This window comes from Podarcis filfolensis (assembly GCF_964270895.1).
Source record: "Podarcis filfolensis genome assembly, chromosome: 4".
NCBI lineage: Eukaryota > Metazoa > Chordata > Lepidosauria > Squamata > Lacertidae > Podarcis > Podarcis filfolensis.
In genome coordinates this window covers 27,954,933-27,979,356 of record NC_139607.1, presented here as the reverse complement: position 1 = coordinate 27,979,356, position 24,424 = coordinate 27,954,933, and the positions used below count along the sequence as shown (strand labels likewise).

The 24,424-nt window shown below is 41.1% G+C and overlaps 1 protein-coding gene across 1 annotated transcript in view; it reads left to right on the top strand.

The window, feature by feature from the left end:
* The window catches only part of GCC2 (GRIP and coiled-coil domain containing 2), a 30,822-nt gene extending 7,340 nt beyond the window's left edge, over window positions 1-23,482 (top strand). Inside the window, exons 6-23 of the mRNA XM_083610404.1 lie at window positions 341-2,797; window positions 3,991-4,051; window positions 4,486-4,586; window positions 6,797-6,895; window positions 8,360-8,479; window positions 9,728-9,892; window positions 9,982-10,086; window positions 11,059-11,221; window positions 11,779-11,879; window positions 11,999-12,076; window positions 13,649-13,786; window positions 15,052-15,167; window positions 15,769-15,945; window positions 16,188-16,405; window positions 17,337-17,531; window positions 17,944-18,083; window positions 19,957-20,158; window positions 20,841-23,482. Of these exons, the coding sequence (XP_083466530.1) occupies window positions 341-2,797; window positions 3,991-4,051; window positions 4,486-4,586; window positions 6,797-6,895; window positions 8,360-8,479; window positions 9,728-9,892; window positions 9,982-10,086; window positions 11,059-11,221; window positions 11,779-11,879; window positions 11,999-12,076; window positions 13,649-13,786; window positions 15,052-15,167; window positions 15,769-15,945; window positions 16,188-16,405; window positions 17,337-17,531; window positions 17,944-18,083; window positions 19,957-20,158; window positions 20,841-20,911 (4,707 nt within the window). The 3' untranslated portion in view covers window positions 20,912-23,482. The remainder of the gene's footprint in view (window positions 1-340; window positions 2,798-3,990; window positions 4,052-4,485; window positions 4,587-6,796; window positions 6,896-8,359; window positions 8,480-9,727; window positions 9,893-9,981; window positions 10,087-11,058; window positions 11,222-11,778; window positions 11,880-11,998; window positions 12,077-13,648; window positions 13,787-15,051; window positions 15,168-15,768; window positions 15,946-16,187; window positions 16,406-17,336; window positions 17,532-17,943; window positions 18,084-19,956; window positions 20,159-20,840) is intronic.
* Window positions 23,483-24,424: the final 942 nt, after the last annotated feature.

The following is a 24,424-nucleotide window of genomic DNA, read 5'->3' as shown; positions in this document are numbered from 1 at the left end:
TATATTATTTAAGCAGACTGAGAGTAAATCTTGTGCATCCTTTGAAATCCTATTTCGTAATAGGTCAGATTTGTATTTTGCCTTTAATTGAAGAAATATGTTTTCAGCTTGGATGGGAAGGCAGATGTTGATGAAGTAACGCCAGTGGTTCAGATCTCCTATACATATTTTTGTGTCTTTCTTTGTTGCTAGATTGTTCCCTCTGTCAGATGGGTTGGGGAGTAAGGATGGGTATTGGGTGGGTTTCGGTTTGATTTTGATATTTTAAGTGCTGTAAATTGGGCATACACTTACAAAATGATTAAAATATGCATATATGTTCTGAATATTTTATCATTAGGCTGCTCTCGCTAAGGAAGGAGAATTGCAGAAGAAGTTTGCACAGTTGAACACTGACTACCTGAAAGAAATCGAAGGTCTTAAGAATGAAACCATAGCAACACAGTCCAAACATGATGAAACTATTGCCACGTTGCAAAAGGAACTGCTTGCAGAAAGGAGCAAACAAGAGCAGCTCACAGAACAGCTTAATTGTCAGAGTAATAACCACGAAGAAATTAAAAGGCTACAGGAAGAGGTCCATCAGACTAAGGCTGCCTATGAGGAACAAATATTGAATCTGAAGAAACAGTTGGAAGCTTCCATTGAGGGCAAGAAGGAGGAAACTGCCAAACTGCAAGATGTCATTGAAAGTAATTCTCAGTGTTACCAAAGGGAAATGGATAGATTAGATGAAGAGCTAGGCAAACAGAGGACTGCTCACCAAAAGGAGGTGTCTGAGTTGACATGTCAGCTTGAAACTGCTGTCAAGGCATGTGAAGAGGAGCGAAATAAGGTAGATCAGCTAAAGCAGAACTTAATAGAGCAATACAGGGTAAAAGAGAAGGACATGCAGGATGAATTGCGTGCTTGTAAAGAGAAATATGAGCGTGAACTGGAATACATAAGGCAAACTCTAACGAAAGATGTAGACAGCCTAGAATCTGGAAATGTGCAGTTGGAAACGGAAATGGCAGAAAAGACCAGACATTTAGAAAATGCTTTAAAAGAACTGGAATCTCAACACAGTATATTACAAGATGAGTTAACCTACATGAACAATGTTAAGATGAAACTGGAAGTGGAAATCCAGCATGCACAGGATGAATTCTTCCACGAAAAAGAAGATTTGGAGTTCAAAATTAACGAACTGCAGCTTGCCAAAGAGGATCACTGTGGCATAGTTGAAAAACTAAAATCGGAGTTGAAGGCAGTAACAGAACAACACGAGAAGACTATAAAAGAAAATAGTCTGGAAATTGAAGAATTGTTAGAAAAGCATAGAAGGGAAATTTGCGAGCTTAAACAATCAGTATCATTAAGTTTAGAGAGAGAAAATCAGTCATTGGCTCTTGAGATAGTGGATCTTAAAGAGCAATGTCAGAAGCACCTACAGGAGAAAGAAGATGCAATTGCTAGTTATGAGAGCTTGCGTGAAACGATGGAAACCTTTCAAACAGAATTGGGGGAATCAGCTGGGAAGATAAGCAGAGAATTTGCATCCATGAAACAGCAGCAAGCTTCAGATGTTGATGAACTACAGAAAAAGCTTAGAGCTGCTTTCAGTGAAAAGGATGTTCTCCTTGAGACTGTAAATCAGCTCCGGGAACATACAGAACAACTTTCCTCCAAACTCGAGGAGCTGGAAGAACTAAGGCATAAAATAGGGACTCTCCAGGAAGAGAATGAGAAACTTGTTGCCTCTCTTCATCAAAGAGAGGCTGCAGTGAAAGAACTGGAAGAGAAGGAGAGTGAGCTTTCATCACAGAACGATAGCATCCTTGACAAACTGAAATGCTCTGCTGAGACGATAGAAAGCCTCCAGGGGAAATGCAAAGAGGAGAAGGCAGCGGCTGAGGAACATCAGCAACGGGTTGAGGCTCTTAGCCTTTGCAACAGTGAATTGGAGCAACAGGTAGAGGAGTTGATGGCGAAACTGAAAGTGGAAAAAGAAGAGAACCAACTGAAGCTGGGGGAATTGGAACAGCAGGTTGAAGCTCTTCGGCAAGATAAAGTGCACCTCTCATCTGAAGTAGCGAATCTACATGATGAAAATAACAAGCTCAAGGAAGACAGGGACCAAGCAGGGAAAGAGCTGGAAAGCATTGCATCTGAAAAGCGGGGCTGGATTGTGTCTCAAGAGAAAGCAGATAATTTAGAAACGAAATTGCAAACAGTCTGTGAAGAGAAAGACCATTTGACTAAGGTCCTTGAGGAAGAAAAGGCTTTCAGATCTCTTGTTGTGAGTCAGCTCTGTAGCCTCCTTGAGCAGATGGGCTCCAGAAACCCAGAAGAAAATGAAGGCGAAGATGTACCCGGTCTGCTGCAAGCTGCGAATGAATTATTTGCAAAAATGAAGCAAGAGATACAAAGTCTGAACTCACAAAAGGATGAAAACGTTCTCCTACGGGAGGAAATGCAGAGGCTGCAGGAAGAAAATGCAGCCCGTTGCCTGGAACTCAGATCTCTTTTGGACGATTATGAAAACGAAAAACTCCTGTTAAGAGAAGAGTTGGAAGGGGCTGTTTCTGAAAAAGAAGCCCTGCAGCTAGATATCCAGGAGCTGAAACACGCCAGTGAAAAACTCAGGAATGAGAACCAAGATATTTTAGTGTGTATGGAAGATCTATCTGAAAAGCACGCACTCTGTGAAAGCAAAATAAAAGATCAAGAAGAGGAGCGGAAAAAATTAAGCTTAATCCTTGAGCAAAAAGAAACAGAAGTCAGAAACGTGCAGGCTGAGCTTTCTTTGCTAAAGGTTAGGGTTTTATTATTGAATTGCTCCCATTTATCCCCCAAGCCTCTTTAGAGCAGAATTTGGGAAAGTGGTGGGAATTGTGAAATTCTTTGGTTACAATCTTTTGCTCTTACATGCAAAAGAAATACCACAAAACTTGAACTCTTCATATCTCTTGTGAGGTTGGTGAGGATTTCATACTTTGCGTGATAGACTTGTCTACTGCCTGTACAACAGTGTTGTGGTACATGCAGTAAACACAACTCTTGCGTGAAAGCATGCTTCCTCCTTTCATCCCCAGATATAAGCTTTTATAGATGTGAAACCTGGGTTATGGGTTGGATTTGTGTTCTGAAGATTAATTATCCCTGAGTTCACAATAACTCTTGAAAACCATTCTTTTAGAGTGGCTGCTAATTTGGTCTTCTTGCCACTAAATTTGGTCTTGTGCCACTAAATGCATTTTAAGATTGTGTTAAGTGGTCAGGGGTGAAAATTCTATGTTCGTTACTGATTTCCCCAAAAATTCTAGAAAATGAAATTGAGCTAGGGTCTTCAAGACTTTTAGTATTCTTCACTTTGAGACACTTTAGAGGTGATAAAGCAATGAAGCTAGATGGTTTTGTAAGTGAATAATGCTTCAGGGATGCTCTGTCATTGCCTTATCAAGAAGAAACTTGTTGCCCAAAGAGTTCTGCTCATAGGGCAGTAAAGAAATACTAATAGTAAATAAATAAAATAGCTAGTCTGAGGAGGAAAAGGATCAGAGAGAAACCAATGGTGCCATTTTTAATTAGAAAAGGCATGTATTGCTGGATCTTAAAAAGTGATATCATTCTTACTGGAGCCTTTCCTAGTTTTATCTGCTTGTCTTTATCCTATAGAAACAAATAGCAGATGTAACTAGGAATTCCTGTTAACACTTAGGAGTCCAGTGTTACACCGAGCAAAGCAGAATGAAGGAATCAGCCTCAACAGCTTCCATTGTGATGTCACAGTGACACCACAGGTCACTTTGCTTTGTCTCTGGGAACCCCACCACCAAGCAGCAGCAGACATCTGTGTCGCTGCTCTACTGTTTGGAGAGAAAATTGCATTAATAAGTGTCTCTAAGAAGGCATTTCTGGGACAAGCTCTGTCTCTCTTACTTTAGATGAGTTACATTCAGTGATAGGATCAAGCTATCCATCTAATTTATTGTGTTTGCGATGCAGGCTTCTGTCGAGGAGTCTTCTGCTAAGGATGACCAGCAGTTATCAGAAGCAGAAAAAATGGGTATATATATATATTTTTAACCAGGTTTGCTGCTGTGTAAATAAATTGAGTATTTAATGTTTGTTTCCATCTCATCTCACAAATCTGCAACCTAAGTAAGTTGCATCTTCTGGAGATAGTTTGCTCTGATAAAGACAAAATAGGGTGTTCAGTCTGTGAGTCCTCGATTTCCAGGCTGCTTTCGAATCCTGAAATGTATGGCTTCCATTTTAAAAAAGAAAAGAAAACATATGAACGATCTGTGGGTTAATTTGCATGAGGTGGTGTGTAAATAGATCTTGCTATGGGATGTGACCATTTTTACTGTGATTTAAAAGCATTTCTTAATTGCTTAGTGAATATAATGAAGCTGATACTTATTAATGAATTATTTCTTATTTCCGAAAGATGTTTTTGCCTTCACATTTTAAAATAGGTTTTGTTTGCTCATTCAGTGAATTTGGAAAGACAACTGAAAGAGAAAGAAGAAAAAGGAAATAAAATTAAAGCTGTTGCCGTGAAATTAAGGAAAGAACTGGAATGCAGCAGGAAAGAGGTAACTGGAATCAAGTTCCATATGTTTTGTACCTATTCCTCGTGAGATGTTTGCGGGTGTGTTTCTGGGGCCCCACAGGTCTTTTTAGGCCTGCTTTTAAGTTGTTCCGAGTAGGATGGTTCCAAAGTTTTCTCATTTGTGATTGTTAATGGGCTGGTGGCATTTTGGTAGCCTCCATTCTCATCTAACCTCAGTCTTTAGTTTCAGTTTTGACAAAATGTCCGCCTACTTTAGAGGACTGGATGCATATGAGCCAGTGAAGATGGAAGTTATAAAGATCAGCAGACCTTGAAACCAGGGCAGGTAGATTCAGCATTGACTTGAGAGGTTTTGGTCTTTGCCAAAATGGCTGTTTCATACATCTCATTTTTTTCCTGCATGGCAGTACTTACATGGGGAAAAGGGACATGGACACAATTCTACATGTGGAGTTGCCATGCATTTTACAGTAAATACACAAGTTAATAATAATAATAATAATAATAATAATAATAATAATAATAATAATTTTTTAAAATATTATTTGTACCCCGCCCATCTGACTGGGTTTCCTCAGCCACTCTGGGTGGCTTCCAACAAAGATTTAAAATACATTAAAATGTCACACATTAAAAACGTCCCTGAACAGGGCCTTCAGATGTCTTGTAAATGTAAGGAAGTTGTTTATCTCTTTGACATCTGGTGGGAGGGCGTTTCACAGGGCGGGCGCCACTACCGAGAAGGCCCTCTGCCTGGTTCCCTGTAGCTTTGCTTCTCGCAATGAGGGAACCGCCAGAAGGCCCTTGGCGCTGGACCTCAGTGTCTGGGCAGAACAATGGGGGTGGAGACGCTCCTTCAGGTATACTGGGCCAAGGCCGTTTAGGGCTTTAAAGGTCAACACCAACACTTTGAATTGTGCTCGGAAACGTACTGGGAGCTGTGAGGAAGGTTGGATTTGCTGTTCCGCATTCTCTTTATGGCACAAATGACTAACCCATGACCTGTGTGCTGCATCTTGTCGGCCAAGCCACAGGAAGTGGCCTGATTTGAGCCCCTGCTGCTTTATCTCCTGATCTGAGGGGGTTTTATCGCCTGTTCAAGATATAAACTACTCCGTTTGATCTCTAAAGAGCAGTGAGTATACATTTAAGAGTGAAAGGCAGTATTTTTTCCCTCACTCCAGGCTGTCTTTTGCCAGCACAGATCCTTCTGTGCGGAGTTAAAAAAAGTAATGTTTCCAGCCAACCCAACATGTGTCAGGAATGCTGGAAGTGCTGATTCTGTATACATGTGTGTGAAATAGTGTATCTATGACTAAGGAAACGAATGCTCAGTGACTGCCACTCTGATGTTTGTATGTGGTAAACGTCCGTGTGTGGTGAGTGTATGTTTGTGTATTCATGCAGCAGCCATGCTCACTGCTGCCATATTGCCCTCAGGGGAGTGGCTGACTGAGGGTCAATATGTCAGGAGCTCAGCCTACACTCAAGTAGGACCCTGGCAGAGACACATGCCCGACTGGCATGTTCTCTCCCTCCTGGCAATCGTTCGGGAGGTTCAAAAGCTTTCTTGTGCCCAAACATCACAGCGACCGATGCCAACCAACACCGGCACACTTAGGAATCCGCAGAGTTTGCGCATCATGTGTAACAGACCTCAGCAACTCAGCATTTTGGCTAATCTACTTTATTTACATGTAAACACACGGAGCACTGCAACATGGCTCCCTCTCTCTCTAGCATCGGACAGCAAAGAGAAAAAGAAAGAAGGACAATAGTCCCACATCACGGAACACAGTAACACAAACATCCTGTCTCCGTCACTTCCCACTCTGTGGAGTCAAAACATACACCGTCATGTGAAAAACAACAATCCCATGACTGCAATCATGAATTCCAACACAGTGTAGTCCTCATGCTGAATAGGGTTGGTCAATGCTTCTCTGTGACAAAGAGCTTCAAAGCTACAGTACATGGAACTCAGTAGCTTGCTAATGAGGGCTGGGATTTGGTGTTTGGTGAGCTCAGGGAGTGGGTCGCTCTTGGGTCCTGGCTTCACTGCACACTGTGAAAATATGTTCCAGAGGAAACAAGGTAGGAGGTAGCGTGGGAAGTTTCAGGGGAGGTGAGAGTTAGTGAAATCCCCCCCTTTTTTTTTCATTCACAGAAGGTTGTCTTCGGGTCCAATCACTGGTAGAAGTAACAAGGGTTCATATCTTTCTTTGCACTTAGGCACAGTCACTTAGAGAAGAGGTGAAGTTATTGCAGTCAGAGAGACAGCAGCTATCAACGTCAATGGGAGACATCATTCAGACAGCAGAGAGCTATAAGGTAAAGGACAAGTACTTTATCTTCATCACTTCCTGCTGTGCTTGAAGCACTTAGGGCTTCTCTGAGCTTGTGCCCACATTGTTCCCAAGCACCTGCATTTCAGCTGCTGGGGTGTTATAAGTAGGGGCTGTGTTTGCAGTGGACAGCACTGTGCTCAAAAACCCTCTGCTTACTGCTTTGTTAGTGTGGATTTTTCTAAGGTGTTTCCTTCTTAGATCATTTATTTATTTTTACATTTTTGTTTTAATTGCACAAAACTCACAGAAAGATCCTGTAGAACCTATTGTTGCTGTTTATAAGCAGGGCAGTTGAAAAATAGTCAGGATTTGTATCCTAAACTCCATTCTATCTAACAGAATGGAAAAAGCAGAGGCAAGGACTCAGTTATAGATCTGCCTTACCAATTACATGGTAACCCTAGTTTTTGTGTGTGAATTGACTTGGCTGTTAGTCCCCACGTGCTTTTGTGCTTTGTTTTACCAGCAACATTTTGCTCTTTTCGAAAAAGGTTTTAGAATATAAGTATGCATCTACTTCCGTCTCTTGGATGTTAGCCTGTTCCATCGAATACATAATTCCTTCTCAAATTTTGTTCAGATGATCTTGTTTGACTCACAAGGTCCATGTGATTTTGCTCAATAGGACCAACTCCCAAAATTTCATACACCCTTCTCAAAATTAATGGAGTTTTTACTTTGGATCCCCCATTTGGCATATGTAAGGCACAGTAATGACAGTGTATTACACAGTAGATTCTCTTTATTTGAGAGAGTGGAGTAAAATACATTGCTAAATAAACGCCTGGGTCAGACAGTATATTCACTTGCAGAATATTAAGTATTACTGTTATGTTCCTCTAAAATCTTTTTATCTTCTGAAGAAACCACTAACAGTGATAAGAATCAGCCCTCTCTACCCCTGGCTTCCCATAAAGATCTGTCATCATCTTTATACATTTTAGCCAGTCTAATTGTACAGTGGCATTAATATTTTAATAGTTTTCTAGCAAGTCGGCTGAAATGGCGTATATTTGAATCTTTGACCAGGTATATATTTTTTAAAAATAAAACTTAATTAGCAATTATTTCACTTTGCCTGTTTTTAAAGCAGTACGATTCCATGTTAAAACACAAGTTCCCAGATATTTTCAGCAAGGATGCTGAAGATTGGCTGCTTGTTGGGCCAGCCCAAGTTCATGACATGGAGATAAACATGATGTGAACTTTTAATGCCTTCATCTAGCATGCCATTTTGCTTTGTGGTATATAACAGTATAGTTTCAATTGGATGCACCAGTGCAGATCTTTCAGACAGGTATCCAGGAAGTAAAATCTAGATTTGTTTCCATGTTAAGAAGTAGCTCTGTTTCCTGGTGCTACCCTGACAAAGAATGTGGCTGCTTATGCATACAGAACGTTGTGGGCTCATAAATAAAGGCTTAATAGAATGTGTATGTGCTCCAAGAATCTTTTAACAGAGTTTGACAAGCAGGCAGAGCAGCTGGACACTGAAAAAGAGCGAGCTCGTAAATTTGAACACCAAATAGATGACCTGACGAGACAACTGGAAAACTCTGCTCAGCAGGTGCTGGTTATATAAAATCTATACAAATGGAATTTGTTCTTATTTGGGGGGTGGGGAGCAAAAGTGGGAATTAATGGGAGGAGATTGGGGAGTGAGCAGTCTTGAGACTAGAAAATTAATTTTGCTTTTGCAGGGCTTGAGCCCCTGTTTGTGATCTTGGGCACTTCACTTGTTTTCTAGTTGAGCACTGTTTATTTCCAACAGTGGCCAGCCACATGACTCTGAGAAACCTACTGCAGGTCTTTAGGGTAACAGCATCCCTACTCTTCCCCCTGCCCACACCATTTTTAGTTCACAGCAGTGCTGCCTGGAATGGAGGCTTTATTTCACTATCATAGCTGATTGCTACCAATCCAAAAGACTGAAATTTTTTGAAATACAAAGGTAGAAAAAGTCTATAACGAAATCTGGCTCTTTATTTTCACAAAGGAACATAAAGGTTTAATCGTGAGTTTCATTAAAAAATATTGTTTAGATAGTATTTAGTGCCTCTGAAGGTGGCACGGATTTATTTTTTAAAGTGGAAACAATAAGTTTTGTTAGAGACAAGTGATTCTCCATCCCACCCCAATGTATTCTTAAATTATGCTGTTCTTTAAGTATATTGTATATAAGAAATGTATAAGTATGTAAGAAATGAGCCAACTTATATTAGATATCTTTGTCCTTCAGGGGGAACTATGAGAAAGTTGCTCTGATCATTAATATCTGTTCCAGCTGACGGAAATGTTATATCACGCAGGGTTGTCTGCAGTAGTTTTCTTGTGCTGTATCATTACCACTAGGGACCATTTGCAGAAAGGAACCAGTTAAATCATACATTTGCTTAGAATCAGGCATATTTAAGCTCTCCTGAGATCGATGTATCCAGGACTCAGGCCATTAAAGTAACAAAAGTGGGTTAAAAGCAATTAATATTTTTCAAGTATGTTTATGTTAGGGTTTTGTGGGGTTTTTGGTAAAAATAGAAAATACCAGAATGGTGTATGCCGTAATACTGTAAAGCATATACAAAATAAAATTCAGAAAAACAGTATATTTCGTTGCATACAAAGTATGGCTGTTCACACTACATGGAAAGCCTATATGAATTGAAGGCTTTTAAGCAAGTTATTTTAAGCCTCACAGTGGGGGGCGGGGGAGTCTGGCTTTTGAAAATGGTATCTGGGTGAAATCCCCAGTGTTTTAAGTGGTGTAGCTGAACATTTCCCATCCTGATTCTGCTAATGCTGCTGCTATCCTTTTTAGCAAGACCAGTGGCGTTCTGCTAATGAAGACCTCTTGACTCGTATTCAGACTTTGCAAACTAACACTAAGCTGCTAGAAACACAGCTACTGGAAACTCAGAGGGCCAAAGCAAAAGTCGATAAAGAACTCGAGGCTGAAAAGCTTCTAAAAGAACAAAAGATAAAGGTGAGTGAGATGTGTTAGGAGAGCAGAAAATAGAACAGAATAAGATACCTATTTCTGAATGAGTAGCCCTTGCGCTATTTTCTTTGCAGGACCACACTAATGCTGCAAAAGAAGTTGAAGAACTTCAAACACAACTTCAGAAAGAAAAGAAGCATCTTCAGAAAATTCTAGAAGAGCTGGAGTTGGCAAAGAAGGTAGCCTGGTAGTTTATATCTACCTCTCTCTTTTTCCCCCCTGTCTTATCTTTGCATATTTACCATCTTTTCACTCAGAGCCAGTGTGGTGTAGTGGTTAAGAGTGGTAGACTCGTAATCTGGTGAACCGGGTTCGCGTCTCCGCTCCTCCACATGCAGCTGCTGGGTGACCTTGAGCTAGTCACACTTCTCTGAAGTCTCTCAGCCCCACTCACCTCACAGAGTGTTTGTTGTGGGGGAGGAAGGGAAAGAAGGTTGTTAACTGCTTTGAGACTCCTTAGGGTAGTGATAAAGCAGGATATCAAATCCAAACTCCTCCTCTTCTTCTTCAGAAGGTAGAATCCATAAAAGAGCATGCAGAACTACAGAATAGGTCTTTGCTGTGTTTTCCCCCTCCCCTAAGTCTCTTCTAAAGGCCAAGGGTCTTCTGATTCAGCATGGGGACTCCAAGCCAATTCACGAGTATGTTGGCGATTCATATATAGCAGGGATATCCAACCAGTCGATTGCGATTGACAGGTAGATCGCCACACGATCTTGGTTGATCGCACACAAGTAATGTCCCCGCCTCCGTCTCCCGGCGCTAGTTTCCTGCGTCGGTGCCACAGCATTTGTGAACGTTTTGAAAAGCGGAATGCTAAAGCAAACTTATCTGTAGCACTTCGTGAAAAAAGCTGAACAACTCTGGCCGCCACCCCCCAAAAAAGTTCAACAACTTTGGCTAACCCCCCCCCCCAAAAAGCTCAACAGTGGGTAGATCACTGCCATTTATATTATACTGGGAGTAGATTGCAGTCTCTTTGGAGTTGGACGTGCCTGATATATAGAATCTTGTTTTTTATTTGGGTATTCCATGGCATATTAAACGGGGCTAAAGAATAAATGTTTGGCAGGAATGTTAGGTCTACGGGACCAGCCAAAGCAGCAGTAGAAGTTAAAACTTGCAGGTGCCGTGTGTTTGTAAACCTACAGGATGCGCATAAGAGTACAGTGATGGACATGGAAATGGCTGATTATGAGCGTTGTGTAAAAGAACTTAATCAAAAGATTACCGACAAAAGCAGCAGAATTGAAGACCTTGAGCAAGAGATTAAAATTCAGAAGCAGAAGCAAGAGACACTGCAGGAAGAAATCAGTGAGTAGCGCACTAAACTCCTCCGTGTGTCTAAATAAGTTTTTGTGGATGCTTCAGTACAGTAAGAGGGTTTTTTAAAGGTATGCCTCAGAATAGCAGAGAAGCTACATCCTCCAAACAGAGGTCAATAACTTTGCAAGAAAATTATTTTGTTAGGATTAACCAAGTGCCATAGTATTTACAAATCAGTGGCAGTATATTCCACTTCAGAAATGTTTAAAGTTCAGTAGGTTGGAAAAGCCAACACCCCTTAGAAAAAAAAAATTCACGTCGATGATAAATCTTTATAGCTGTTCATTCACTCTATTTCTTCTAAAAGGATGTCTAGATTTTTAGTTGGGTTTAAAGCATTTCTTATCTGAAAATAGTATTTTGAAGTGAAAATTGCAACATTCTGGTATAGTTTTAATTCCAGTAAAAAGTTTAAAATAAGGAGCAAGAAGGAAACTTCATTTCTTCTTTCCAAGCCTTTATAGAAAAATCTGGAAGAATTTCATTGAAAGTTCTGCTGCTTGCTTTCTGAATAAATTACCTTCAGCGTTTGCTTTGTTCACTAGAATCATTCCAGAATACTGTACAAGAGTATGAGGGGAAAAACACGAAGATCAAACAGCTGCTGGTGAAAACGAAAAAGGAATTGGCTGACTCAAAGCAAGCAGTAAGTCCCTATGCTTTCTAATAATTTGTTCTCTCTTCTGACAAAGTAATAATGATGCTGCTTCATTTCACTCTTCTGCAGCATAGTGCTAAATTATTCAAGATGCTCTTGTTTTGCAGGGAAATGAACTTCTGAGGCTTCAAGCATCTTTAAAAGGGGAGTTGGAAGCAAGTCAGCAGCAAGTCGAAGTTTATAAGGCAAGCTCTTTCCCCCCCCCCCCCAAAAAAGTAGTGAGATGCACAGTCTTGCACCTCCCCAGAGTGGTAGCTAAAGCTGTATGTTAAAAACCATAACTGCAATCAATTGCTATCATACGTGCTATCTCCTTGAAATACTACATTTTTCAAGAAGACATTCTGCTGTTACGTATTTACAAATAAGTTGCATTGAAATCAATAAAACCTTACTAAGTAAGGATGCACTCTTAGACTCAGTTTCCAGAATAAGCACCACTGAGTTCGGTGGTGTTACTTGGGAGTAAAGGTAAAGGGACCCCTGACCGTTAGGTCCAGTTGCGGACAACTCTGGGGTTGCGGCACTCATCTTGCTTTATTGGCCGAGGGAGCCGGCGTACAGCTTCTGGGTCATGTGGCCAGCATGACTAAGCCACTTCTGGCGAACCAGAGCAGCGCACGGAAACGCCGTTTACCTTCCTGCCAGAGTGGTACCTATTTATCTACTTGCACTTTGACGCGCTTTCGAACTGCTAGGTTGGCAGGAGCAGGGACCGAGCAACGGGAGCTCACCCTGTCGTGGGGATTCAAACCGCCGACCTTCTGATCGGCACGCCCTAGGTTCTGTGGTTTAGACCACAGCGCCACCCGCGTCCCTTTACTTTGGAGTAGTTGTGTACATAGTGCTATTACATGTTTTTTTATCTGGATGGCATTGTAGTCGTTTTCTGTACCCAGTCCCTCTCCAATGCCCAGGATAGATTTCAAGTCTGAGAATAAAGAAACTGGGCACAATCCAATCAAAACTGAGCCTTTTTAAGTCCTGTTGATTACAGTGAAGAGAGCTGGCGTGTGCGGACAACTCCTATTGAAATCAGTGTGGGGCCCCAAAATGCTTGACGGGATTGTTCCAAATGTATTCCTTTTAATAAAATTAAAAGCAGCTTGTAAATTGGATTGCCAAGCTGCATCCGTTCTCCACTCATGCCACGCCACTATGTTTTATGGTCAATGTTATATTCATTTCACTTTTTTTCCTACATTAGTGCAGTGAAAAATATACAATGTCACATATGACTAAAGTCTTTGGCCAAAATGGTGTGTCTCATTTTTTCTCCACGTGAATACGTTTTTTGGAAGCTGCAGGAATTCCAGGCTATAAATTCCATGACAAAAATTTCATACACAGTTTTTACGTGCAACTTTATGTGTAAAGATGTTTTTATATCAAGTAGCTCTTGGTTAATTGCAACTACTTGAATTCATCGCTTCATGCCACTTGTTAAACATTTGACCATTTACATATCTTTGAATTTAGCAACAAAACAGTATCCTCTTTCACAACAACCAGACCTAAGCCACTAAGTGGAGCACTTTTGCTATAGAAAAGAGTGAAAAAGCAAAGTAAAGGTATTCCTGTGCCACCAAAATTGTTCCAGAGGGTTCTTGGAAGCTTCAGATTTTGTCAATTTGATATTCCTTACTACTGTCCAATCCAAAATGGAAACTTGTAGCAATAACTTTTCATTTAATGAGAAAACACCATTGTCAACTGCTAAATTCAAATCTTTTGGATCTGTGAATGTCCTTTTACAGATCCAGTTGGCCGATATAACCTCAGAAAAACACAGGATACAGGAACACCTGCGGACTTCACTAGAGCAACACCAGAGGGTGCAGAGTACTTATCAGCAGAAATTAGCAGCTCTTCAAGAAGAATGTAGTACAGCAAAGGTATTTTCTTGTGGGGGAGAGATTCCAGTTCCTAAGGAATGGCTGCTCTATGAAAACGTCCAGTAAGCATCTTAACAGTTGCTTAGAGGTTGGGAGATGCTGCCTGACATTCAGTACTTTCGGAAAACGAATTATTCAGTTGCCTAGCTTTGTGCGCCTCTCAGATCTCCAAGGGGCTTGTGAAGAGCAAATGTTTTTATTAAAGTCAGTCTTAGTACTAAAGACCAAATGCTCACCATGGCATGCAACAGTTCTTTTAGGAGAATTAATTCGTCATCTTTCCCTATGAGCAAAACTGTTTGGTATCTTATTTTATTTCGGTTTTGCCGTATATCCTGGTAGACTTTCCTAGTGTTGCTATTTCGTAGATGCAAATGCAGGATAAAAGAGAAAAGTCTGACTGATTGCAAGGAGGTTACAGTTAGAGATGCTATGCACCACAGTATGTATATAGATATTATTTTAGGCTTTGCAATATACAGGTTAAATTAATCTGATTGTATAGAAGGTAATTCAGCTGCATTTAGAACACTTGAACTGGCGTAAATTGGGATTTGTACTTTGTAACAGATGGAGTGGAGTGGAAAAAGCTGTTTTTCCCATAAGGATATTTTGGGGAGCAGGAAGGGGAATCAAGTTACAAAGCGTTTTCAATCAGTTGCAAAGAACGTTTGTACTGCTTGAAGCTCCCACCCCTTTGTGTTTACTGCACAAAGATAAATGGTTGCTGTTTTTGCTTTCTGGGCAGTGCTTTTTGCATGCTCTTCAGCAGACTTCCAAACTGAACGTAGAATTATCTATCTTCTTGGTTGCTTTTACAAAGCAGAATGACTCAGAATCCGTGACACCTATAACTAGGCGTGTGATTGATGTGTGTGTAGGAGGGGACTGGCTTGTGATGGCAGAATGTGTCATGGAAGAGAAGCGTGGCTTGTGAGGTTTCTGCCCCTGGCTTGCATTGTAATTGTAATTGTTATTGGTTGTCGTTGGTTACACTTAGATTACAAAATAGCACTGTACTTGGTCATGCATTAAATGTGTGCATTGAAGCTACAAATGATGTGCCTTTGAAACAAAGGTGTTTTTTTTTACTGTCATCATTTAAGAACAGATTATCCTGTGAAGCTCAAGGGAGGGGTGTAATATTTCTCTAATTAAAAAAGAAGAAGTGTGTAAATGGATGTGCATGTGCATCACAAGTAACTCTCTAGGTTTTGTTCCTTATGCAAATTGAAATAACCTTCTGCCCCCATATGTCATTGCAGGCAGAATACTCCGCTGTAACCTCTGAATTTGAAAGCTACAAAGTCCGTGTTCATAATGTTTTAAAACAGAAGAATAAGTCTTCTCACTCTGAAGCGGATGTGACCAAGCAGGAAAGGTAAGTGTTGCATGGTTGGAAGGTTTTGGTGGATGCTGGTTTAAATCAAAATTCCGTTCTCAGGGTGTTTGTTAATATTAGGGCTCAAAGTTTCCCAGTTCACAGATTGCCTCAGTGGTATTTGCAAAGTAGATCTAGAATCTTACTTAGTCCCAAGTGGAAATAGAGACGAAAAAGGTTCATAGTACACTTAATATTTGTCTGATTCAGATGTAACACTAAAATGTACCTCTATTTAACTTCCCTCTCCTCATGATGCAGTCATTGTGATCCTGCTCGTACTTCCCCAGTCCATTCAGCATGCAGCAGCCATACAATGTGGCAAACTTCCACGCTCTTGTTTGTGGAGTTCCGCTTGTTCCAAAGTACAAAAGTTTGATTTGATTTGGATGTGTTTGATGAAATTCAGATCAATTCATCACTTCTTTCAGCCTTACATTCTTCAATACTATTATGGATTTGGAACCATGTAGATGCAGTCATGGAAGACTAACAAAGCACAGAAGAATTCCATTTTTTTGTGATTTAGGAAGGTACACTTGAAGGTTCAGGAAAAGGTACACGTTTGCCGTGTTTAGTAGTGTGTTTTTATTTTCTTTAGAGAACACATGGAAAATATAATAGACCAACTGAAGATCAAATTGCAAGACACTCAGCATAACTTACAAATGAATATAACCGAGCTTCAGTCACTGCAGTCTGAACACGACACTCTGCTGGAAAGGCACAATAAAATTCTTCAAGAGACTGTGGCAAAGGAAGCAGAGCTCCGAGAAAAGTACGTTAATACACTTTGTAAATTACATTGTGCTGACGACTGATGTTTCATATTTGAATTTTGTGCCCAAGCGGACCTTTGGAGCTAAAAGCCTCCATGCCTTCGGTGTTCCTATGGTGGGAAGATGTTTCAATAAATCTCTATTTTTCTGTTCCCCACCCCCTCCCTAAGTTGAGACATCATTAACAGTTCCTTGTTTAACTAACATGGACATTCTTTGGCTGGGTGGAAATACTTTCCAGGCTCTGCACAATCCAGTCTGAAAACATGGTGATGAAGTCGGAGCACGCACAGATTGTCAGCCAGCTGACAGCACAGAATGAAGCTCTTCGCAACAGTTTCCGCGATCAAGTCCGGCACCTGCAAGAAGAGCACAGGAAGACTGTGGAGACTTTGCAGCAGCAGCTGTCCAAAGTAGAAGCCCAGCTTTTTCAACTCAAAAGCGAGCCAAACACCAAAAGTAAGTTATCTGATACTCACTGAAGGAATAATGCTGAGCTCACCTAGCAACTGTTTCTGTGCTTGTCGAATAAACTCCACTTAGGACTCTATTCCCCAGCTTCATGTAAGATGAATTGCCAATTCTGTCACTGATTCGAATCTCCTATTACATAATGTCCTGTGGTAGGACTAGTTTTCCTGTTAGGCAGGATGTAGCAGAGGGGTTTTGGGGAGGGAAGAGTGCACCTCTGCAGAGCCAAGCAGTTTTACTACTATCAGGGGCAGACTTTGGTATTATGGCACCCTGAGCAGTCCAAAATTTGCCCCTCCCCCAGGTCTCATGCTGTGCAGAGATGTGAGGGCGCCCACCTCCTTCCTATAGCTGAGCAAGTGCTTGCCGGAGCTTCCCTAAAACCACCTCTGTTACTGTTTTTATAACCAGGTGGTTAGGGATTAGATCATGGGTAGGCAAACTAAGGCCCAGGGGCCGGATCCAGCCCAGTCGCCTTCTCAATCCGGCCCGCGGGCGGTCCGAGAATCAGCGTGTTTTTACATGAGTAGAATGTGTCCTTTTATTTAAAATGCATCTCTGGCTGATTTGTGGGGCCCGCCTGCTGTTTTTACATGAGTAGAATGTATGCTTTTATTTAAGATGCATCTCTGGGTTCTTTGTGGGGCATAGGAATTCGTTCTCCCCCCCCCCCCAAAAAAAAAATATAGTCCGGCACCACACAAGGTCTGAAGGACAGTGGACTGGCCCCTGCTGAAAAGGTTTGCTGACCCCTATTCTGCTTCAGGAATGAATCAATGTTTCATTCCTATGTTGTACAGCAGTATGTCTTTTGGTACTTTAAAAAAATATAGGCTGTTAACAATGTTTAGGTAATTCCCTTCCAGATGTTTTGTTTTGTTTTGTCTTGGAATTGCTTTATAATGGCTTATTTTTCCAGGTTCTGCTACGTCCAACCTACCAGCAAAGAACTTGCGAGAGCGGAGGAGCACTGACCTCCCTCTTCTCGATGTGCACACTATAACCAGGGAGGAGGGCGAAGGAATGGAAACCACTGACACAGAGTCTGTATCTTCTGCCAGTACTTACATGCCGTCGTTGGAACAGCTTCTTAATACCCCTGATGCAAAATTTGGTAAGGAAGGCTTGGTCATGCATTGATGCAGTTCATATTTTAAAGTTCTGTTTTTGGCACAATGCAGAACTTGGCACAAGTTGTACAACTTCTTTATTGTTGCATTGAGGTCTGTCATACTTTCTTCATGTTTAGCCATCATCATGAGCCATGATGATGCGCATATGGCCTAGAGAATGTCAAATTCAGCCTAGAGATGCACATTCTTCAAAGCCTGTTGAAGATTCTGTGTATTGTGACAGGATCCCAGGGCAGCAGGTTTACGGAAAACGTACGCACATGTTCTTCACCGGTTGCCATGCACATAACCTGCTAAACCTGCATTCCCCTTAATATATACACACCTTGCAGCCGTAAGAAATAGTAGAAACATCAATCACATTTGAAACTGGCTTATTGTGAACCATTTTAGAAGCTCCACACTGGGAAGCTGAACTCACCAAAGAAGAGTTGGTGCAGAAGCTGAACACCACGTCGAAGAGTGCGGATCACTTAAATGGACTGCTGCGCGAATCGGAAGCTACCAACGTAATCCTCATGGAACAAATAAAGGTTAGCAGGCATACCCTTCCCAAGCTCTGGTGAACTGCATGGTGCATCAGTCTTTGTTTGCAAAGTCTAAAAATCCTTTTGTGGTTATGTGAAGTCAGTGCTATTCTCGCTCCCACAACTTGCCAGCTTCTCCCCATCAGCTCACAGAAATACTGTCTTCCCCACCTTTGTGATCGTGAGGACTAACAAATCCTCACAGAATGGAATCTCCTATTAAGGTTTTGGTTCTTCCCTAGGAAAAGGAGCCAGGCAGTGTCAGGAAATGTAAATGAATGTGGGCTAATAGAGTGTTAAAAAGGCAGAATATGAAGTAATAGGGAAGCCTCCCCAGAGGTCTAGGAAAATCAGGAACTGGAAATTAGCTGAATAGATTTTTGACAGCTAAGAATGTCAGTTGCCTGTCAGTGAGAATACAATGAAATGTGAAGCAATTGGGACGAGGCGAGGAGACTCCATCACTGTCACCAAAGGAAAGCATTTTTACACAGTCAGTTTCCTGGTGCACAGTCCCATAAGTGATTAGAAAGAGTCGGAAATGGGGCGAGCTTGAGTCCGCTTGCAAGCAGAAGCTTGAGAGCTTCAGTGACTGCTTTTGACTCAGTGGTGAGAAGTGTGAAAGACCAAAGAGGACCTTGTGGTCTCGCATGGGGATGCATCACTGCACGGGAAAAAGTTAATCTGAAATAGGCTGTGCGCATTATTGCCACTGCTAGACAGCTAGACTGGTGACAGGGAGTGGCCACTGAGACTATATAACACCTGAAAGACCTACATTGGCTCCCAGTACGTTTCTGAGCACAATTCAAAGTGTTGGTGTTGACCTTTAAAGTCCTAAACAGCCTTGGTTCTGTATACCTGAAGGAGCATCTCCATCCCTGTTGTTCAGCCCAAACACTGAGGTCCAGTGCCGAGGGCCCCCTCCCTCCCTGCGAGAAGTGAGGTTACAGGGAACCAGGCAGAGGGCCTTCTCAGTAGTGGCACCCGCCCTGTGGAACGCCCTCCCATCAGATGTCAAGGAAATAAACAACTATCTGGCTTTTTGAAGTATAGTGAAGTTTTTAATGTTTGATGTTTTATCGTGTTTTTAATATTCTGTTGGGAGCCGCCCAAATCCAGCCAGATGGGCAGAGTATAAATAATATGTTGTTGTTATATTATATAGACAAACATGCAGGGGTTGTTCACTCAATCACTTTGCATGACCCAATCAGTTTGTTTTTATTGTGTTGGTTAGTTGCTTTTCTTAAGAATGTAACTCAAAGCGATTTTCAGTGAACCAATTATAAACGACGATAAAAACCTAAGAGTGCAACAGTTCAAATAAAATACTAGAAAGCACTGGTAATAAAAAGGCAGGTCTGCAAATCCCACCCAGCTAAGAGGCCACAGTATCCTTCAGTTCAAAGTCTAAAGGTGCAGGGTGGGGGAAGAGAAATCTTTGCTTCATGCGTAAAACTAAACAAGGATGGTGTCAGGCGTATCTCCTTGGGGGAGAGCATTCCACTTGTGTTACCACCCTCCAAACCCCCTGTGGAGGGTGCACAGAAAGAAGGGCCTCAGATGATGATCGCAAGGCTCAGGGTGGTTCATAAGGTAAGGAAAGTTTATCCTTTCCTTCATTCACTGGTGTATCTGCATATCATGTTGAAGCAATTTAGCAGTGTGAACTGGCACAAGTTCTATTCTGTTCAATGTATCACGGCATACGTTCATGCCAAGTTCAGTCTGCCCGGGAACTTGGACCTGTGCAGAAGTGTGCATACCTTTTCCTCGTGCCATTTGTCTTAACATTTGTCACGACGGTGCCCAGTTGGGCTTCTTCGCGTCCGCGTGTGGTTATCTTAAGAGATCTTTCTTTGATTTTCACCTCCAGCTTCTCAAAAGTGAAATAAGGCGATTGGAAAGGAACCAAGAGCGAGAGAAATCTGTTGCTAATCTGGAATATCTGAAGAATGTTCTGCTCCAGTTTATATTCCTAAAATCGGGCAGTGAAAGAGAGAGGCTTCTGCCAGTCATTGACACCATGCTGCAGCTGAGTCCAGAAGAAAAAGGAAGGCTAGTTGCGATAGCTCAAGGTACATGAAGCTTTTATTTTCATTTTGCTACTGGTGTTATCAGAGAAAGGGAACTGGGACAGTTGCTGTTGGTGGTGAACTTTGCAGCAAGATAGAAATTGAGAGAAATCTGGCTCTCTTCCCATCTGCAAGGGCATGCATACAGTCAGAACTGCAAGGACAGAGAGCGGCTTTCTACAGTTTAAACTTCCAACATCTAAGAAACAAGTTACCAGTGACAATTTTAATGTAAACTATAACATGTAACTATAAAATCTGAGTTATTTTTCTTCCTAGAGCAGGGGGTGTTTTTTTTGGGGGGTGCATGTTCAGCAATGTGCTGAATACGACTTTTGATCTGAAAATAATACTAACATGGCTATACTATACATGGCTGAGTCGGTAGAACTTAAACTCTTAAATTCAGGGTCGTGGGCTTGATTCCTGCATTCCCTTCCAACTCTACAATTCTGTGATTCTGCATCTATGATTCTGTCATTCCTAGATCCTGCAAGAAAGTGTTCCATGGCCGATTCTTGCTTAACTATACTTTTTGTACAGGTAGTTTCTGACTCAAGTCAGGTTCGATATCCACATTTTAAGGCACAATTAATATACTGGCCATTTGAATCATGCTTTTAGTTGTGCGACTGAAAACCTGTATTGGCTCGTATTTAAAGGATTTATGTGTGTTTTTCTTAAGGTGAGGAAGAGAGCACATCGCAACCTTCAGGCTGGGCGTCATACTTGCACAGCTGGTCAGGACTGCGATAAGACTGTGATAAGACTTCTCGTTTGTTCAAATGTTCAGAGTTTGCAATTGCACTGGGAAGAATCTCAACACTGAAGAATGAAGCATATATATGTGTAGCCCCAGGGTAGCTTGCGTCGCTTTCTCTTTTGGCCATTTTAAGCAGGTAACTTGATTTTTGACTAAGGATTGTAGAAGACACGTGGACAACGAATTCTGCTTTCAGGTTTGGGTCCCCTTTACCGCCTTTGGCTACAGGTATGCGAGGTCTTGTACATCAGTTAAGCTCTCCAATCTGAAAGAGCTATTCCACATTTGTGTGTATGTGTATGTGTGTCTGTCTGGAGCTGCCCTCTCCCATCACTTGGAGATATACCTTATGTACACTTGAACTCTGATTTGGGGTGTCCAACTTCAGCAGACACCTTCATTTTTTATTTATCCGGAAAAAATGCACTGTACAAGTTGGTGAGTATCAGTAAGACTCAAGTTGACAGGTCTGACCCCATGTGTTTTCCAGTTTTGTTGTTCAAATCGCCACCTCCTTATGACCAGCAGCATCAGAAGCACGCTTTTTCTCGTCAAAGTACTTTAAGACATAGCTTATGAATTGCTTATGTCTTTCAAAAGGAAAGAGGGGCATACAGAAATAATTTTTAAAAAATATCTGGCTGTCTGCCCTACATTCAATTTATTCAATTCTAGGAATCTTGCCAAACTCATTTAGTGATTTCTCAAGCTTAATAAGGTAATATCTAGTGTTCGGGATTTTGCTGTGTGTCATATACCCTCTTGAATTGTGCATTAAAGTCATTAGCTAATGAGCACCAAGAACAAGACGCTTTAGAAAGTGACATTTCAAAAACGAAACGGAAAAAAACTGCGTTAAATTAAAAGATTGGGAAATGCATTGTACTGGTGCTTAAGTAGCCGCTGACGTCGATGATTATGCTACTCACGAATTTACTGAGAAAGAAGATCCTAAAATAGGATTGAGTTTGCTGAAGGTTGTGAACTCTAAATATAATTGTCAGTGGCCATCGAAGATGAGGGCTCTCTGGAAAGGGTCAGGTCTGTGTAATTTCTAGCTAGGCTGCTCTTCCAAAGAAAGATGCATTTTTACCACTTAATAAGGGGTCCATACTTCACGTTGCCTTGTACAACTGCTTAACACAATTCTAGAAGCAGAACAATTACTTTCTAAAACTAGTCTAGGCAATTGTGAGAATTTGGGTAACTTGTCCTCCCGCAGTGTTCCTACCCTTCTTTTATTGCCTTTTTTTTTTTTGGCCTTCAAATGCTTTCGGCTATCACTGAAAACAAGGTTTCTTACAGAACAGCCATGCCAGTCTTTGGGGTCCATTTCTTGGTATGTGAACCCTGCTTCATTATTCATCTGCTCAACCGTCCACTATATGCTACAAGTCCAGTTATTCCCTCTGCTACTAATAAGTGAGAGATGATTTGTGACTTAACTGTGGAAGGAGGTCTGGAGAAGGTTGCTGCATAAGTTCGTCTAAGTTCGTTTTAAACTGCTTTGATGTGTGTGCGATGCATTCGTTATTCATTGATTATGTGCCAACTCATTCAGGCACTACAAAGAATAGAAGCGGCTGACTTCAGCTAGCTGCTTCTCTCTCAAGTGTAATTGAAGTTAAAAGAAGACTTCCCGTTTTGTATTCCAGCCTACACAAAGGGAAATGTAAAGGAGCTGTGTGTGTGGACAAAAGACCCATCCATATTTCAGATTGTTGAGCCAAGATATGGTTGCCCAAATGTTGTTGTTATGTTCTGTAAAGATAGTAACATGCATTTTCAGACATAGGAGTAAAACAGATGAATGCACCTGTTCTTAAAGGGTAATATGAGAACACAGCTACTCTGCTTAGCTGAAGATATTTTACCACCTACACTGACTACCATCTGTAATTTAGAAAGCAGTTTGACGGCCAGCTCCGTTGTTAGGTATATGAAACACTTGAACCGTTTCTCACCAATAATTACACATAGTTTTCATTCACTATGGCTAATTAGAAATACCTTTGCACAGCTTTAGTAACAGTCTGTTTTCAGAGCACAGCCATGCCTTAATTTTTTACGTTTTAAATCTGTGGACGTTAATTTATTTCACTGCAGCAGTGTAAGTGGTACATCATTTCCCCCCTAATGTGAGCTCCTACAGCGATAGTTAAGAGTTGGATGTCTTGTTTTATGTTCTGCCGTGTACGTTCAGATATTTAAACTGAGCAGGAAATTGTTCCTGCACTTTCTTCACCGTTTTCACATTAGCTTGACTGAATGCTCGCTACTGATTGCAGGTAGGAATACGTTTTCAATGTCATTAACAGCTGTGACAAAACACTTTCCCTCATTTTTGAAGTCATTTGAAATTCTGTTTTTATTGTTTCAGACTGTGAATAAATTATGCATATAGTTCATTATTTTTGAAAATTTCAATTGTATATTAATTAAAATGCTATACTCATGAATGTAACATACTGTTTTCCTGCTCTCAATGTATCAGTGTAACCTTTTGCTACAAAGAAAGATTGTGGAGGGTGAATGCTGATTAAAATAAGAATTACAAAACATGACGTTTCAGTGTAAATGTGTGTAGTGATTGTGTTTTTATAACCCTTACACAGTCGTATCTTGGTTTTTGAACAGAATGCGTTCCGGTAGTCCATTCGACTTCCGAAACGTTCGGAAACCAAGGCGCAGCTTCCGATTGGCTGCAGGAGCGTCCTGCAGCCAATTGGGAGCCTCGGAAGCTGCACCGGATATTTGGCTTCCAAGGCAAAGTTCACAAACCAGAACACCTACTTCCGGGTTTGTGGCATTTGAGTTCTGAATTGTTCTTGAACTAAGCTGTTCAAAAACCAAGGTACGACTGTATTTAAAGCCACTTCAAGAGAGAGGCAGGAATTAAAATTACATAGATTTATTAAATGCAACTTTTTCCTATTTCATTGTATTTCCTATATAGCTAGATGTCAGATTTTAAACTGTCAGCTAGATGTCATTTTAAACTGTCCCTAAAATTATTAGTGCTCACTGAGTTGATATTACCTAACTGAAGGAAATAGCAACATTTCTACTTCATCTTCAGTAATAGTTATACTTCTAAAGCAAGATGTCGGAAATCTCTGGTCCTCTAAATGTTATTTGTTACAGTTAATTTGGCTGCTGGTACTGCTGGGTCATTCTACATATATGTATATTCCTGTTCTTCCTACTGCAAGTGAGGAGGAAGCTATCCTTTACCTTCAAAAAAACCTTCAAAAGAGAATAAATATCACATGTTAAGTCAATGAGTGGTGTATCTAAACAAGATTTATTGCACGTTCTGGGTTCTTGCATAGAATATCTGGAATCCAAAAAAGAATCCAGAATGACAACCTGATCCAGCAAGGAAACAAAACATTTTCGTTGATGAAGGATGAAAGAAATTATGCATAGCCTGCTGGTCCTAGGTGACTGCAATATCACTGAGGCTAGCCTATAAACACTTATCTGAGAGTCCAATTGACCTCAGT